At 38.2% G+C, this 18,140-nt stretch overlaps 1 protein-coding gene across 1 annotated transcript in view; it reads left to right on the top strand.

The window, feature by feature from the left end:
• Positions 1-18,140, top strand: part of col7a1l (collagen type VII alpha 1-like) — a 71,212-nt gene that overhangs the window by 24,288 nt on the left and 28,784 nt on the right. Inside the window, exons 15-50 of the mRNA XM_074625463.1 lie at positions 519-632; positions 837-986; positions 1,470-1,607; positions 2,086-2,232; positions 2,845-2,964; positions 3,266-3,412; positions 3,986-4,249; positions 4,377-4,516; positions 4,957-5,080; positions 5,860-6,003; positions 6,140-6,327; positions 6,922-7,002; positions 7,320-7,337; positions 7,433-7,459; positions 7,637-7,702; positions 8,851-8,931; positions 9,037-9,063; positions 9,331-9,375; positions 10,228-10,302; positions 10,385-10,480; positions 10,668-10,694; positions 10,888-10,941; positions 11,103-11,174; positions 11,285-11,344; positions 12,294-12,329; positions 12,440-12,484; positions 12,631-12,666; positions 12,869-12,913; positions 13,689-13,760; positions 13,848-13,880; positions 15,467-15,538; positions 15,689-15,748; positions 15,857-15,892; positions 16,758-16,838; positions 17,109-17,144; positions 17,282-17,326. Coding sequence (XP_074481564.1) covers positions 519-632; positions 837-986; positions 1,470-1,607; positions 2,086-2,232; positions 2,845-2,964; positions 3,266-3,412; positions 3,986-4,249; positions 4,377-4,516; positions 4,957-5,080; positions 5,860-6,003; positions 6,140-6,327; positions 6,922-7,002; positions 7,320-7,337; positions 7,433-7,459; positions 7,637-7,702; positions 8,851-8,931; positions 9,037-9,063; positions 9,331-9,375; positions 10,228-10,302; positions 10,385-10,480; positions 10,668-10,694; positions 10,888-10,941; positions 11,103-11,174; positions 11,285-11,344; positions 12,294-12,329; positions 12,440-12,484; positions 12,631-12,666; positions 12,869-12,913; positions 13,689-13,760; positions 13,848-13,880; positions 15,467-15,538; positions 15,689-15,748; positions 15,857-15,892; positions 16,758-16,838; positions 17,109-17,144; positions 17,282-17,326 — 3,002 coding nt within the window. The remainder of the gene's footprint in view (positions 1-518; positions 633-836; positions 987-1,469; positions 1,608-2,085; positions 2,233-2,844; positions 2,965-3,265; positions 3,413-3,985; positions 4,250-4,376; positions 4,517-4,956; positions 5,081-5,859; positions 6,004-6,139; positions 6,328-6,921; positions 7,003-7,319; positions 7,338-7,432; positions 7,460-7,636; positions 7,703-8,850; positions 8,932-9,036; positions 9,064-9,330; positions 9,376-10,227; positions 10,303-10,384; positions 10,481-10,667; positions 10,695-10,887; positions 10,942-11,102; positions 11,175-11,284; positions 11,345-12,293; positions 12,330-12,439; positions 12,485-12,630; positions 12,667-12,868; positions 12,914-13,688; positions 13,761-13,847; positions 13,881-15,466; positions 15,539-15,688; positions 15,749-15,856; positions 15,893-16,757; positions 16,839-17,108; positions 17,145-17,281; positions 17,327-18,140) is intronic.

Raw genomic sequence — 18,140 nt, 5'->3', positions numbered from 1 at the left:
GGGATTTGATTTTTACTTTTTTTAATTTTGGCATAGTTCACTTCTCTTCTGTACCACAAAACCCAAGTAGTGTAATATTGTTTGTCCTTTTCATTCATAAAACATCAATTCAGTTGGTGAAAAATGGTCTTACACTGCCCTCTCTGGGTGAAAGCTTCAGTGTCGTGTGTATGTACTGTATATTAAGAAGTGGACGTAGTCACCCTGACGCCATCCATTGGTTTGTGGACTTCTGTTTTGAAGCCTCGAGTTCAGCATTTTGTCCGTCACCATCTTGGTTTTTGATATATAATTGCCTTGCCTATCAGGCCAAGGTGTGTATAATCGTGTGAGTGTAAAGCAAAACACTGCTAAATGACAGGAACTCCTCAGTTATAGACAGGTTTGAAAGAAAGAAATGAATCTGTTTAATTTGCCATGAATCTTTCTATTGCATATTATAGATGAAATTCTGCAATTCACAATGTATTTACAAGAACAAATACATGTTATTGATGTTCCATTTTCCTCCGTCTCAGCTCCGTTGGGCTATGTGTCCAACTTCAAGGTGTCGTCCTACACCAGCACCTCCATAGATGTGGAGTGGAGTCCCATTGTTGGAGCTACTGAGTACAAACTCTCTTGGAACACAGGTGATATAGTTACCCATGTTTTTCTCTGATCCACCGCAATATGGGGATTATTTATATGTTTTCACAGGTCAATCAAACAAACTTTCTGTTTGTGTACTTGTCAGACAACCTGTCGGCCCTTTTAAAGACTATACATTCAATTTGTATCTAAAAAGTGTATGTAATATTGTGGATCTGTCTGTGTGTGTGCCTGCATGCTTGCAGGTGATAGCAGCCCTAAGTCCCATTACCTGGACCGCAGTGTTCTCTTCCATCGTATCGAAGACCTGAACCCACAGTTCACCTACACAATCACCATCTGTGCAGTGTACGGCAACTCAGAGGGACCAGAAATCTCCTTATCTCAGCTCACAGGTACAGGAAGTGACGTTATTTGAATTGATCATGATTCATCTTTAAATCTAAATAGCGCTGTGCAGCTGTGCACCCCAGTGTAATTAAATGGGTAGGGATGGCGAAGTTCCTCACCCCGTGTCCCGGCACCCTCTTGATGTCTTTGTTTGACTGACAAGTCATGTACTTTGGTCTTCCCATTTTAACCACAGTTCCTGTTGTTGTCACTTGTACTATGTGTCACTGAGTCCAAGTCAGCAGAGCTGCTATCATTTTATCACTGTCAAAGTTAGAGTGTTACACCAAGCTCCAATTGCTACGTTTATTACGCCGACAAATGATAGGGTGTGTAAATAAAGCCACACCAGCTCATTCAGCTCAGAGATTTTGGATTGCACTAAATTTAATGATGTTTTTATATACATTTTATGCCAAAATGAGATTTTTGTTGTGGTTCTTTTCTTAGTAAATCACCTGACGGGGTTGTATGGTGTTATTTTTCAGCTGCTGTCTCAGGCTCACGGCCAATCCAGGCAGTGAGGGAGGTGAAGGTTGTGGACATCGGAGTCAACTCCTTCACTCTGTCCTGGAGGAAAACACCAGGGGCTTCTGGGTACAAAATCACCTGGATCCCCTTCCTGGGTAAAAGACCACATATCCAGTCAACCATGTGTAGTTACACCCTGATACTCACATACTGTACATGCATGCATGCATGTATTGATGTACCATTCACAGAATAGTTTACTACAAAATGAAACCTGATTGGTTGAGTTTAAAACCTGATGAATGGACACCCACAGGCATTTAAACCAGTACAAAGTGTTGCTAAGCATTGACTTAATTTAGCTGCACTTCAACCAATAAGCCAATAACATAATATTCAATTTTATTGACTAAAGATATTAAACATTTCTTTTGTATTTTAATCATCTTTCAATCACAACAACTTGTTACTACCATTTTGTTTGATAGGCAATTATTCGTATTTCCTAAATCATCTCCGTTTGGACTCCTGTGGCTCATTGCAATCGAGTTTTATCTGTAACTGAGCACACAACTGTATTGTTTTACACTCTTATTATTTCTACATGTTGGATTTTAATATTTCCTGCTCTAGGGGGTGATGAGAAGTCCCACGTGGTATCTGCTTCCTCCACCACTTTCACCATCCACAAGCTGCGGGAGAGCTCGGCTTATAAGCTCCAGGTGTCCACCATGATGGGCAACAGGGAGGGAAGCCCAGTCCTACTCACTGCACGCACCTGTGAGTCCTGCCTGCCCAAAACAGTGAGGAACAGTATGAGATGTGCTCTCAGTCAGAGGTTTCAGGGAGTTAGTTATACAATTATACATAACACAAATTGATAGTACAAATGTGTCTGTAGTATTTTAAATGATAACATATTGTTTAAAGTAATGAATTGACACCTTAAATGTATAATTTATCAAAGTTCACCATCTTGTAAACTAGTATTTACACACTGAGACCAATCTCGGAGACTCTGGTTTAAGCATCCACAGTTTTCACTCTGCTAAAGTAACCTTGAGCAGACATGACCTTGAATGTTTGTCGAGAAGATAATGATTGTTTTCAGGGGCGATACTGACCTTATTGAGCCAGATGCATTAGATCCACATTATCATCATTGTCATTATCAAAATCAGTGTTTCCTTTATTTTTTCGTTTGGGTCACAAAGAGGTGCAGACTCAATTTTCTGCATCGCATCAATCCCTGGCCTCTTGTTACCTTACATAAAAATAATCCCGATGAGTTCAGCATACTGTATGGCTGAGTAAATCCATCAGATATGGCCCTTGACTTTATTTATTTTTTGTTCATTTGTTTCATTATTCTTGTGTGTCTTTCTGTTTCAGTGGATCTTCCCAAAGTGAACAACTTCGCTGCTCTGAATACTACAGACAGCAGCGCTATTCTGAACTGGACACGTGTGGCTGGCGTTTCTGGATACCTTCTCTCCTGGAGGCACATATCAGGTCTGACAAAGTAGCATCATGTTAACATTCATGAATTTTTCAGTCAAATAAATTACCCAAGGAGTTTAATTCCCTGGCTGCTTCAATTTTATCTATCTATTCCCACTGAACCACAACTTAATGCAGTATGGTCTTTTATCATTTTTATCACACATTATTGCTCACTTGATCTGAAAATCACTCTTTCCATTCATTACTGTAGACTAAAATGTATTTCAATATGGAGGTTATTATTCATATTGTTATTCCTGGAAACTAAATCAACTCAACAGTAACTTTTCTTTTTTGTATCTTTTTTCAGTGTTGGAGACTAAAACAGAGACCCTGGGCCCTGGTTTCAACTCCTATAAGATCATTGATTTGCTGTATGGAAGAACCTACATTTTTACCATCAGACCTTTGTATGGAGAAGTGGAGGGCCCTATAAGCACCGTGTATCAGAGAATATGTAAGACACTACATAAATGGTTTGATCAGCTCTCTGAATAATCCACAAATATCTGTCTGGCATGCTACAGTACAATGCTGTACAATAGGCTTATTCATTGCAAAGGATATACATGCACTTAATATGTATCAATATTTTTCCACTAATCTTGTATGCAAACAATGACACCCCCCTCTCTGTCCTCAAAATGGTACAGTCTGAGTTTCCTCTTCTATAAATCCCATTGGAAGCTTATTGTTATGTGTGTTCCAGCTCATGATACTGACTCAGACATTCCTTAAGCTCTAACTGATGGTTAGTAAAGTTTGAAACCAGCTAGTAGTTACTAAGAAGTTAGGAAAGACCATACACACAGTTTATGGAATGCTTGGGAAACTCAATAAAGTACATTGAGCTTCAGTTTAAACCCACAGAGAGCAGTGCACTTGCAGTTTTCTACCCTGTGTGATTCAGTATTGAGTCACTCCTTAAAATCCTTGTTTTCCCTTTGCTGTATCCCCTTTTTGTTGCTGCAGCAACTACTGTGTGATTTAGTTGTTTTAATCAGTTATGTTATGGCTCTGTGCATCTCAGTGGGACCAGATCGCCCGGTGGCAACGGTCCAGTCTGTGCCAGCCACAGTCGGCCCTCGTCTCACCACCGCCTCCATCACCGACGCTACCATCGCTCACACAGCCTCCAGGACCACCCGGCACCCCGTCGCTGTGCCGCCGACTAGATCCATAACCACCAAGAAGCCTCCAGGTCAGCCAAGTGTCACTGAAGCCAAAGCAGCAGAAGTCACCTCACTTCAATTAACCACACGCAGGGCAGAGACAACAGCTCCACCAAGATCAGGTATGGTTTATTCATAAATAGATGTTTATGATCTACAGTGAGAATATTCTACAGTTTCTACATGATCATACAGACTTATTATACACATTAAATGGTGAATGTGCATTTAATCTTTGTGTTTTGTCAGTGTGCGGTAAGACCAAAGCGGACATAGTATTCTTAGTGGATGAGTCCTCCAGCATCGGCGCCAACAACTTCATCAAGATGAAGGACTTCATATTCCGGGTGGCCACTTACTTCCCCGTCATCGGTCCTCAAGGCACACAGGTCGGTCTTACAGTAAAAACTTTCTTTGTTTCATCTTGTTCCAGCTGGTATTGTCGTCAGGCTATGGCTCTTTGGCTGTAAGTTTGTTTAGAGTGGTGGGACAATTACAAAGTGGATTGCTGTGATTTTAAATGATAATAGCTGCTGCAAATTAGCAAACCGCTCCAGTGAGACTCCTGTGCGAGCCAGTACCATTAGCAGGGACATAATGTGCTATTCTTTCACCGAGTGGACAGAATCAGACTCAAACATTGGCAGAAAAGATAAACATGGAACAATGCCACATTGCAAATACAGAGTGGCAGCCAAGGAAGAGGCACCTGCCTATAAACATGCAACAAACATTTTCTCAATATGTGTAGTATGTGTCAGGAGTATTGAATAGAATTAGCACCACATTAAATTGAAATGATGTTGTGATGATGTGTATTTCCTCTCAGATAGCCGTGGTTCATTACAGCGATGAGCCTCGAATTGAGTTCCGTCTAAGTGACTTCAAAGACAGAAACTCGGTGCTCAGGGCGCTCAGAGCTCTGCGTTACGGAGGGGGCAACACCAAAACAGGTCTGTCACTACGTTGCCACCTGTCATCATATGGCTGCTTATTCCTATAACACTGTTTAGATCCTGCTGTTGATGTCACAGCCTCTAACAGCACCATGCATGTGAACAGAAAATATGCTGCCATATAGATGTGTTAATACTGACTGCTGATGTAGCTAGCATCATGTGAGATAATCTAATCAAAGACAATTTTCCCAGGGTAAACTGTATGTCATAAATATATGTATTTCAATAAACATTACAGAGATTTATGCTGTGGATATCGACAATTACAACTTAACTTTATAAATGGAAAAAGTTCTCATTTAATGACTAATTCATGAAAATGAATGAATTATGTCATCGTTGTTTATGGAAGATATCTTTAAAAATAAACGTACCTCTTTAGCCTGACTTTTGATTCGAATGTTACCACGGCTTTGTTCTTGGTGGCTCACGTAACCACTTGAAAAGGGAGGAGTGAGCGGAGGGGTACTCAGTTGGTTGCAATCTGCAACCACACCACTAGATGTCCCCAAGTCAATTTCTATATCTTATTATCATCTTGTCAGTCATCTGTAATTCTTTTTGAAAGGTGCTATAAAAATTTAATTTGATTTATAGATTGAAGGCATGCATTGCTTACACTCCTCTATATGGTGCACGTCCCTAGCAACGTCACTGCACTACCTCAGAACAGTGCTGTTCAGATGAGTAAATTTAGTCTGCTAGCATTCATCAGAGTAAAACTCTCTCAAAAGTTTCATTTTTTTGCTCTTAATACTTTTGCATATCCTCAGGAAAAGGCATCAGCTACGTTCTGCAGGAGCTGTTCCAGGAGTCTCTAGGGATGAGGCAGGAAGTGGCCCATGTTCTGGTTCTGATCACGGATGGCCGGGCCCAGGATAATGTGGTGCCACCCTCCAGAATTGCACGTGCTCTGGGTTAGTAAACGTAATTGTAAAGCCTCCAAAATGGTGTTGCTAATGAGTTTTATGAGTTTATTTTTTAAATGAAAATATATGATAAACAAGACTTTGAATACCTGGATTATCATGTTTTGAATCTGTTTCTCTCTAGGTGTCAGTGTCCTGGCAGTTGGAGTTTACAATGCAGACCTCGAGGAGCTGAATAAGATAGCAGCACCCACCAGCTACAAAAACCTCTTCTACGCACCAACCTTTGATGACTTCCCTTCAATAGAGAGAGAATTTATCAATGTCATCTGTAGTGAGGAACTGCTCTCCGAGTTCAAACTAAATGATGAGGCAAGACACAAACAAAGCAAAAATATCATCTGTCTCATTATTTTTCTTTCTTTGTTATTACAACGACATATGTCGTAGTTCAATCACACCCTATGTCCTACGAAATTATGTTCCCATACAACTAAACTGCATTGTTGGTTACATTTCGAGGGGAAGCATATTTTCTCCAGGTCACAGTTTTAAACAGTTTTTAACTTTAACGTCATAAATTGAAAGAAAACAAAACAAAATGCAACAAAACTACTTGGCTATGTTTAGACAACAAAACTACTTGGTTAGTTTTAGTAAAAAACATTATGATTTGGCTTAAAATGACTACGTTTTTACGTTATTAAGCTACGGCCGTAAATTAAAACAAGTGACAGTTGACTTTTCGTTTCACACGCGACACAAACTGCAGTCTCCTTGGTAATAGTCCAGCGTTTGTTTGACCCAACCACCATCCCATACTATTCACAAAGACTCCGTAGGAAGGAACACCAGCGGTCTTGACTTCATTTGGACGTCAGAGCGGTGGAGGTGTGACTGCGGCAGCATTACGCATTACTCTGACTAATCCGTAATGAATTCCCTTTTCCTCTTGTCCATTTTCAGTCTGCTCAGTTGGACACCGCGACTGAAGACCCGAAGGAGCAGCCCAAGCCTCAGGGTCCCTGCACCTCCCAGTGTGTGAAGGTTGGTACTTCAGAAAGTCCTCCTTCTCCTCATCATTGTTGTTGTCATCATCACTATAATTATCATATCAGTCATAGTATAAACCAAATATGTGAAAGAGTACAAATCACCACAACACAAGAAAATTCTATATGAATACACATAGATATCTTTAACAGGGATTCAACAGCAGCACAATTTGTCTTTTCTTTATTTGCATCCTGGTTTAAAGTTCACTGATGAGGTGCTGACATTTATCTGAACTTCTCACGTTAACGATGGTTTGATTAATGAGTTCTTCTCTTGATTAATCGTCAACTATTTGTTTGTTTATCCAGGGCCAGAAAGGGGAACAGGTGAGTTAACTGAAATGTGTTAACGGTTAAATTGATTTAGAAATGTACGCAAAAGAAGTTATTTATTTTCAGTATTCTTGCTCTCATTCTTTCAGGGAGATGGTTCTGGTCTCGGAGGTCTGGTAAGTTGTATCTTCTCTACATTATGGCACCTGTTTAGTGATAATACTTTGTTGCCATGAGGACATTTCAATACATTATCCACTGTCACCTCCCTCATTGCTATTAATTCAACTTTATTGTCTTTAATATTAATTTAACTTTTAAAATAACTTGTAGTCTTTGTTTTGTTTATGCAGAAATTTCGGCAAACTCCAGGACAGTTTGATCCCTTCACTTCTACCAAAGGAGAGAGGGGAGAAAGAGTAAGAATCAACATACACACACAAACACACAACAATACACTCTACCATCATTGTCATTTCATTGAAAATAATCTATTGTCAAGATTACCTTACCCATCAGCTGTCTGTTTGGCTACATTTATTATACATTTTATTATATATGGAGCATGGAGGCCACTATGTCATACTAGCAAAAGTATAAAAGAATTGTTTATATTTGGTAAAAAATTGCTCCCCTATTTGTGCATTGTGCACTGCAACAACTTTTAATTACAAATGAAGGGACAGTTGGCCAGTACAGCAGCATTAGTCACAGTCACTGACAGAGGGCTACAGTTTATCACACAAAAATGAGTCAATTTCTTAAAATTAGACCAGTCATTTTCAACCAGTCCATCCTGAACTGGAGTTCAATACAGCAGTATTTTTATTTATTTTTTGTAAAGTCCAAGTTCCACTAATGAATTTGTTTATTCGACATGTGTCAAAGGGTGCTGCAGGATTTCTTTTCTTTTCAATTTTCTTATTTCTTATATTATTTTCACCACATTACAATTTTAGATCTAGATTTAGTTGATTGATTTCGAACATGTATTTAAATAAGTAAAAAAAAAAGAAAAATAATAAATAAAATGAACTGAAAACATATAGCAAACTCTCAATTTACAAATATAATACATATAATAAACTATATATATATATAAAATAAACATATAAATGAACAATGAGGAGGAGACATTTACTTTAAGTACATTTTCATGCTGTCTTGTATTTTTTGATATATTAAAATAGAAGAAATAGAAAATAAACATCAGAATCACTATATTAAAGCTCACAGTTGCCGGTTGTCATAGTAATGGGGGTTGCAATAAGCTGAGCTGTTCAGTTTTCAGGTATACAGGTGGAATATCTTCAGAAATGTGTATATATTGGTTAAAGTAAAAGGTGACCTACAGTCCGTTTACTTTTATTTATTACTTGACTCCATTACAGTAAAAACTGCTCTGTCCACAAAGGTCCAGTATATCAAATTATTGTTGTAACTACTTTATCATTTTTACTATATTCCATCTCACCACCCTGCTGTGACTGTGTGGGTGAGTGTGGCTTTGCTGTGTATATCTATTAATCTATTTTCAAGCACAGACCATAATGTTTTAATATGACAGGGGCCTCCTGCAGCAGATGGTATACCTGGGTTGCCAGGACGACCAGGGAGAAGTGGACCCCCCGGTTCTGCCGGCCAGCGGGTAACTAAATTCAGAAAAACCTCAGACTGACCTGGTTAAAGTTTATTTCATTTATGTTGGACTCTCTCTATAAAATCTTATATGTTTTTTGTTTGTTTTTTTCAGGGCCCTCAAGGCATATCAGGTGATATGGTAAGACCATTTATGATGAATACATTTATGAAACAAAACCTTTTTTATGGAGCATTATGTTGAGTCAGCTGGCTAAAACTCTTTGAATGTGGTCCTATACCTTTGCTACATGTATCACCTGTTAACTTTGCCTTTCCACCGTCGACTTAATAAGTAAATAAAGTGTCAAAACTTTAGCTTAATTCAAATTTGTGATGTTGCGGTATATACGAATTAATTATATAATAATAATATACTAATCACTCTTCATGTTTCTTTCCATTACAGGGTCTACCTGGACTCACTGGTCCAAAGGGACAGCGAGGAGAGAGAGTAAGTCTAACGTGTGCATGTCATTTAGACTGATTGCTTTCTGCTAAGATTCGTACGGAAGCCCTAAGCGGACATGAGTCAATGTTTTTCTTTTATTACTTATAATGTTTGGGTCAAATCAGCTGACGGTAAATGCATTCAAATGGCCCAAATCGAGCTGACAGCATGGATGTATAATGTATACTTCCATGGCTGACAGTGATGGAGGACCTGGTGAAGATAGCGGAAGGATACAAGTGTGACTACGTCCAGTTTTCAAAATAATGTGTTAACGAGGGTACATACAAAATAGAAGTACAAAACATGTTACCTGTGCCCCTTATAAATTATAAAGAAAATACCTCTAAATTGTGAGGGCAATTTCTTTATTCTTTTATTTTTGGTTGCTGGATAAAATTAAATGAATAATTCCTGACAATGACTGATATATTTGACTTCAGGATATCTCTGACTACAAACATACTATATACATACTGAAATGACTTCTGATCTAAAATGAAATGTAGCTATTTTGTGATAAAACTGTCTGACCTTTACTTTGGAATTAAGGAGCAATGTGTTTTTATAGCACCTCAAGTATTGTATGTACTGTACTGTATATGTAGCCTAGCTATTTCAAGGTACAAATATAGGACACGCATATGTCTTTCAGGGACACAGGTAACACGTTTATGCTGTTGTGAATAAAAAAAATGTTTGACTCATGTCTGTTTATGGCTTCCATATATTTGAGCTCATAACGCTGGATTTATCTACTTTTGTGAAAAAGATTTGAGTGCTACAACAACAACAAAGGCAGGAAATATTCTGTTGTGTATTCAGGTATCCATGTTTTTTTTTGTTTCCACTTAGGGAGAGCCTGGATACGTAATAGCTGGCGCAGATGCAAATTTTGTTCCTGGACGAAAAGGAGAACCAGGATCTTCAGTGAGTCCTCAAAATACTCTTTTGGAGTTTTTCCAACAGTGAACTTCAGGACAGCTCAAATGTTAATCACTGCATGTTACAGGGTCCCCAGGGGTCTCCTGGTGTACGAGGGGTCAATGGAGCTCCAGGCCTACCTGGCCAGCTAGGACCACCGGGGTCACCGGGAATATCTGTCAAGGTAACATGGATTAGACTTAAAAGTCACAGTAAAAAGAACAATGTGCAAGCTGTGAACCTTTTTTAGCCTTAATCCCATATTGCAATGATGATCTTGTATTGTTTCATCATGTAATGTCAGACCAACCTACAGTATTCAGTATGAAAATGCTTAACCAGAGTTGTTCTTACTGTTTGCAACTTTGTAGGGCGATCCTGGCGAGCTGGGAGCAAAAGTAAGTATGAAGGCTGCGTTGCATCCCTTATTAGTCTTCTGAAAAGGTTGCGCTGGAAAATGTAATTTACAGCATAAATATCATGCATCATAAAGTGTGTCTGCATGCATGTTAAGCCTATTCTTAATGCCTCATGAATTTGAATATTCATTGTTTCACTTTCATCTAATAACACTTCCATTATTTTTGAAAGGGTTTACGTGGGAAGCAGGGTGTGAAGGGAGACAAAGGAGAGTCAGGAAGAGATGTAAGTGCGTTGTTGATACAATTATAAGAAGTGGCAAAAGACGTTGCATAACACAATTGAAAGATAATTCAGAGTTGCCTTCTGAAAGTGTTTTTCTCTCCTCTTTGTTTCTATCTCGCTGTTTTTCCCACACAAACACGCACATATGCAAACTTGTGTAGGGGATTGCAGGTTTGCCTGGTCCCATTGGCGTTGATGGGGTGCCAGGATTATCAGGTCAGACAGGAGAGAAGGTAAAAGTGTTTTTTAATAAAAAACAACTTACACATTTTGAACCTGTCTACTAAAAAACACATCAATATATTACTGAGTAACTTGCCTGATAAATATTCCTTTCTTGCAGGGTGAAGAAGGAATTGGCATACAAGGTATACAAGGTCCTCGTGGAGAGCCAGGAGAGAAGGTACATTGCAATTAACTTAAAGGAACAGTGTGTAGCATTTAGGGGGGATCTATTGTCAGAAATTGGAATATATTATTAATAAGTATGTTTTCTTTAGTGTATAATCGTTGTGTTTTTGTTATCTTAGAATGAGCCGTTTATATCTACATAGGGAGCGGGTCTTCCATGTATCTACAGTAGCCCAGAACAGACAAACCAATCACGGGCTCTAGAGAGGGCCTTTTCGCGTTTTCATGTTTTTGTGTCGGCCAATCGTAATTCTCCTTCCCGCTTGGCACACGGGAGAAGTTGCAGTTGGCTGCAATCTGCTAACAATGTCACAAGATCTCGCGAGAATCGTGGGATCAAATGTCAAACGAAAATCCATCTTGTCTGGCTCGCCAGACAACGGACCAATCAGCATCCTGTGCGAAGCTACTGCAGCTACAGGCGTGGCTTAGGTGTGTGATACCCGGTGAGACCATAGCGTGAGGTGACACGGATTAGTGACTGTTCGTTCTAAACAACAATGGTGGCTCCTGAAGAGGTTAGCGTAGATGCAACTGAACATGAAAAGTACAGCGATGTTTTTGCCTTCAGTTAGTTCCGCTTTCGTTAGTTTGACTGATGAATCATCCAATCACCTGCCAATTCTTTTTTTGAAAGTGCCTGCCCTTTCCCAAACAGTTTCCAATGACGGCTTCTCAGATGGTTCTGTGTTACAAACCATCTGACAGGGTCAGGTTAGCAATCTGCATCCTCACCACTAGATGCCGCCAAATCCTACACACTGCACCTTTAAAAAGGAAGAATCAACCATAAATATGGAGTATTATCATTTTATTTAGAGTAGAATACTAATAATACTAATAGTCTTATGGGGCAGATTGTTAAGGTGGAACAGAATCGCTCTGGATCTGTTAATATGAAATCCCATTTTTGTTTCAGTGTTTGAACTGTTGTTTTGCAGGGAAATATTGGCTTAACGGGACCAGTTGGCCCAAAGGTAACAAACATTAAAAAAAACATCTGAAAACTCTGAGTGTAACATGTTTTAGTTCAAATTTAGAAAAAGAAAAATGTTTGTAAAATAATATTTGTAATTCATCTTTTCAGGGTGATCATGGAGAGCAGGGCATCCAAGGAATCATCGGACTTCGGGTGTGCAATGAGTTCCTGCATATTTTACTCTCAAATGCATATGAATGAATTCCAGTTCACTTTAATGAGGTTGAACTAAGGGGTGAATATTGTGTAAGAACCAGTGATGAAAGAATTCAGAGCCAGTGATTTATTCTTACCTGCAGGGAAAGAAGGGATTCACAGGAGAGCAAGGGGACAAGGTGAGTTCATCCCACACACGTCCACTCTCTCTTCATTCGGCTGATAATATTGGCTTTATAATTAATATGATAACGTGAAAGAATCAATTAAGTTCACACAAGAGTAATGCTGATAGTTGTTTTAATCAACCCTGGCGTCACACTGTGCATGCATATACATGCAGTTTTCAGTGTTAGATATATTTATTTTTTGTCCTTTTAGGGAGAACAAGGAGAGCTGGGACCAATCGGACCACAAGGACCAACAGTGAGTATGACAACACACTTTAGCTACTTGAGGTTAACATTTTGAAGTGCTGAGACAAAATATTCCTTACAATTACTTATATATATATTTGCATACTGCCTGCACACTGGAACATGTCATAATGTCCCACTAAACCAACATAATCATAATTGCTTCCACTGAGCATATTCAAATCCACTTTTTAATTCATTTTTGATTACAAAGAAAGCCTGAGGCAGAAGCAATATATTTATTCAGGACCAGCTGGGACTGAATTGCTGGAAATGCGATACACTGTTTAATAACTGTTTTCTAACGTCTCCAAACAGACATTAAGACGATGATAAATGAGCAAAATGCGGAAGCATTTTTGTTGTTGGTTTTTCAAGATTAGCCCCTATCAGAGATGGTTATGATTACATACGATCATGCGCCAAATTGTCAAACCTCAGTGGGTATCTTTATGAAATGGGCCATTTTGTCCTGCTTCACTGATTTTAATTTGAGGCAGCGTAGTCCTTTTGAAGTGACTATAACAAAAAAATTTAGCTTTTGTAGTGCATTTTTAATTAAAAAAGTTTAGCTTTGAACATAACAGCTAATAAAGTGCAGGTTAACAGAAGATAGTAGGGAGTGATGGTTCATTTTATTGGGTATTTCAGAATTTATGATAGCTGAAAGTAAATTGAGGAATAACAAGAGATTTGTTTTGATTTGTCAGTTGGCACATAAATATAACAATCATAACAGAAATGGCAGATTCAGAAATATTTTTAATTTGCCTTGATTTTTCCAGGGACTGACGGGGCCATTGGGATTAAAAGGAGATGAGGGTCCAAGAGGAGCCGCTGGAGATCCAGCCAAGGGAGTAAGAAAACTATTCCACTCATTTAAACTTTAGAAATATGGAAACACTTCATACTCACAGTCAGTCTTCTTTTTCCCATCACAACAGATAATTGGCCCAACTGGAAAAAAGGGTGCCAGGGTAAGTAACCAATTTTAACTTGCAATTTGAACTTTTATTCATCCAGGAAAACATTTTTTCTGTGGCAGCATGCATCACCGTGGTTCCCATATTTTTACACATTTCTTTTTTTAATCAGGCTTTTTATTGTTTCCGGAAGAAAAAAGACTACAACAACCTAAACCACAACAAATAAAATAATACATACATGTAACAGATAGTAACTGTAAATTGAAAAACAAAGAACAAAAAACGTTTTTATTATTAATGATAATAATAATAATAATTATTATTATTATAATAATTATAATAATTATAATAATAATAATATATGAATGGATAAATAGAAAATAATAAAATACAAATAAAATAAAAAATATTATTAATTTGAATTTTAAATCCTTATTTTTACACACATTCTTGCAAATTGCAATCTTGTTTTACAGAAAATTCTTAGGTGCAACTAAGGTAAACAGAGAAGAAGGCATAAATCTTCTGAAAACTTGGTATTAAACATTCATGACTAAATAAGCAACAATTAAAGTGAAAGTTTGAGGAAAAAAACATTATAAGTTGATATTTATTAAGAGTTTAACACTCAAACTCAGCTAGTCTGATCCATCAGAACTGTGTGAGTTTTGATTGGATCAGATTTGATTGACAGTGGCCTGGTAACATAAATACAACTGTCATTGCATTTTGTTGCTACAGTAAACTCTGATTGGTGCACAGGGAAATATGTGACATCAGTTCTTTCCCAGCTGAGAAAAACACAAATACAGAAATCCCTCATTTGAAATCACCAAAACTCTCTAACTCTCTATAACTCATTTTAGTTCTTGTTGTGTACAAAACCCTCATTCCTGCTGGCTCTGTGCAACCAAAGCAGTTAGAATGGTAATTCACAATATAATTTATCCCTTTAAATACCCTTTAAGGGACATCAGTTCCAGTTATGAGTTTGTTTGTTTTTCGTTTTTTTTGGATCCTTAGGTTTCCCTCAACCTATAAGATTACTCTTGGCTCCAGAGAAGCTGTGCCTCCAAGATATATGTGTTTAATTAAAACTAAAGTATTAAAAAGTCTGCAGTGGTCGTCATCTGTTGGCCGCTGAGCTGCTTATCTACAGATTTGGGGTTTGAGAAGTTGTTGAGGGGGGAGAAAAGTGTTACTCGTCCAACTTAGTCCAAAGATTTAAACTAGTGACACAATCTAACCTTGTTCAATTTTGTCACAACCTCACGTGTGTCTAAGTTGTTTGCCTGTATTTATCTTAACTGGCTTGAAATAAGTCAGTCAGCCAAAGGGAAGTGATTCTCTTAATGTTTTATTCTGTCGAGACATTGTTAATTAATTGGTCGGGGTATTTCTTGCAGACTCAGTCCTCTGGGTCGGCTTATCAAACACAATTAAGATTTTCTCTCATTAGCTTTTGAAGTGGGACTGAATGCTCCAGTGAATGGGACCTCTTTATTCTCCCAGTCCACAGGGTGTCATTTAAAGTGAAGAGTTTTGTTTTGAAACTGTTGTTTGGTCCGGTGACGAGAAACATCTTGATTGATGTTCTGCTTATTTGTGGATGTGTGTGCGTGTTTCCTGTTCGTCAGGGAGACATCGGTCCAGTCGGCACCACAGGCCCCCAGGGAACGAAGGGTAAACAAGGAGACAAAGGAGATAAGGTTAATAATGAGAAATACTGTACATCATGCACGTCATTTCTGCATTTTGTAATTTTTTCTGATTCACTAATATGAGAATAGAACGAATAGTGGGGAGTGTAGAATAACTTTACATAAAAATATGGGCATGGTCTGTTTTGATGTGTGCAGGGAAGTCCTGGTTTTGGAATTCCAGGACAGCGGGGACCAAAGGGTGAAAATGGCGAGAGGGTGAGTCACCTACAGCACTTAAACCTTGTTCTCATCATATAACACTGAAGCAGAAAACAGCTGTTCATTGCTATTATATTTATGTCTTATCCTTGTTATCATTCACAGGGAAATGTTGGTTTGTCTGGAAAACCAGGACAGAAAGTAAGTGACTATTTTGTTTGAAGCTGCTCTATCACCTGACTTTGCAGTTATCCTAAACTCTACCGAATTCTTTTAGCATCTTTCAGGCTATTGTTTTGCTGATTTGCTGGTGTGGTTCACTTTTATCGACCTCATTTCCAGTGACAGCAGCAGTTTTCAACAAAAAAGCTCTAAAAGCCCACTGTATGCTACCTGCTCAGCACCAAACAGCAGACAATGTTAGAAACTAGCTGATGAACATAGTGGAGCATTTAGCAGTTAAAGAATCAGATTTTTTTTCTCCGTGGTTGGAGGAGACCAAACAACAGCTAAAATAAGAGTATAAATTAGATTTGTCAGGTGATCAGACACATGACTCCAAATGAGTGCTAATGTTGCTCCACATCTGCTCAATGTGTAAAGACAACTGATGGCTATTACGTTTGCCCCCAAGTGGTTAAAAAAATGTTTTATTATATACATAAACAATTTCGTGTAGTCATTCAGATTTGGCTCCCCTTCCTATGTCACATGCAGGCTCATGAGAATATATTGCCCACAGTTTGAGAACTACCTTTGCAAAGGTGCACCATATTTTTCTCGCAAGCCAATCAGAGCAGACTGGGCTTTTTTGGGAGGAGTCTTAAAGAGACAGGCGCTAAAACGGAGCGTTTCAGACAGAGAGTGAATACAGGTATATTCAGACAGACGGTATGAGAAAAATAATGTGTTTTTTGAACATTAAAGCATGTAAACATGCTCTAGTAGAAACAGAAAAAAATACAAGTATGAACCTGAAAATGAGCATGATATGTCCCCTTTAATATATATATATATTTACTAAGGTTGTTAATGTTACTAAAACAGAAGGCATGTGTTTGTCCAGGGGCACGATGGCTCTAAAGGGGACAAAGGGACTGTTGGGTTTTCCGGAAAACCCGGAGAACCAGGATTAAGAGGTAAAGATGTAAGTAAATCCTGAGTGGCTGTTACAGCAATGATACAAGTTGATTGTACGATACAGCACAATTCAGATGTATTTTTCCTTACGAGGGTTTATTTAAAACACATCACGTCAGGAGAAATTATTAATTAAAACACAAGACATAAGGAGAATATGATAAATGTCTGGACAAGTCAGAATGTGATATGTACAGATGAAAACTTGAGCTCAGGAAAATGTATTTAAATGTAAGTATTTACATTGTATTATTGGTGACAATGACTTTGTGTGTAGGGTGCACCTGGAACTAATGGAGACCCAGGAACTAAGGTACAGTTTACTTAATGCTTTTGTTTGTTCAGTTTGTCAGCGATGTTGCGCAGGAGGTTCCATAATGATTTATAATCAATACAGTCATGTCCTAAATTTACTAACTTTAAGTGATTGCGTTGTTTTGCCTTTCACAGGGTGAACTAGGACCACCTGGAGAGCCTGGTGACAGAGGAATTAGGGTATGTATTTTGTGTTTTCCACGATTAAAGGCGGAATAATACACATAATAAACATGTAAACATACATAAAATACCCCCCCAAATACACCAACTTAGACAAAAGCTGTCTTATAAAAACCCATTTACGGAAGTTACTTTAAAGAAGTTACAAAACTGAGGCGATTGCACGTCTGACCTAAGGACTAATTACCTTTCTGCTCACCATCTGTGTCATAAAAAGCAGGGCCTCATCAACAGATTTTAGAGTTCACTCTGGCACATAAGGGACTAATAAGTCAATAATATGGTTGAAAGTCTGCACGTTGCATGGACCAGATGTTGAGTTTGGTCAAAGACATTGGGTTTGATCGCTGCAGTCAGAAGTTTGCACAGATTAGTTCATTGCCACTGAATACACCAACCGTGTCACTTTATGAGTACATTTGTTATGCAATGCACTGTGTTTCTGTTTGATTTGATGTGTTTGTATTATAAGCAATAATAAATATCATGCTATGTTATAGTTAGCTCCAAAATATACAAGCTCCACTGTCTGCCAGGACTCCTGCTGATCAAACACCACGTTGCACCATTTATACACACATTTACTCAGAGCGGCATTTAATTTTACATTTTTGATTTTGGGTCTATTTTAAGGCTTTTGACTTAAACAGTAATACAAAACTATATGCTCTTTTAATTCCTTTGTTTCAAATGTTTTTATGGGGAAGCATCATTTTTTTCAAGATAGCAAAAAACAGTATTGCCATGCTTCTTTTCCATATAAACATATAAACAAACATGTCTAAAGACACAAGAAGAATCCTCTTCAAAA

The sequence above is a fragment of the Sebastes fasciatus genome, chromosome 23, assembly GCF_043250625.1.
Source record: "Sebastes fasciatus isolate fSebFas1 chromosome 23, fSebFas1.pri, whole genome shotgun sequence".
Taxonomy (NCBI): Eukaryota; Metazoa; Chordata; class Actinopteri; order Perciformes; family Sebastidae; genus Sebastes; species Sebastes fasciatus.
The sequence above is the reverse complement of the archived record's forward strand: the minus strand, read 5'-3'. Positions and strand labels throughout refer to the sequence as shown.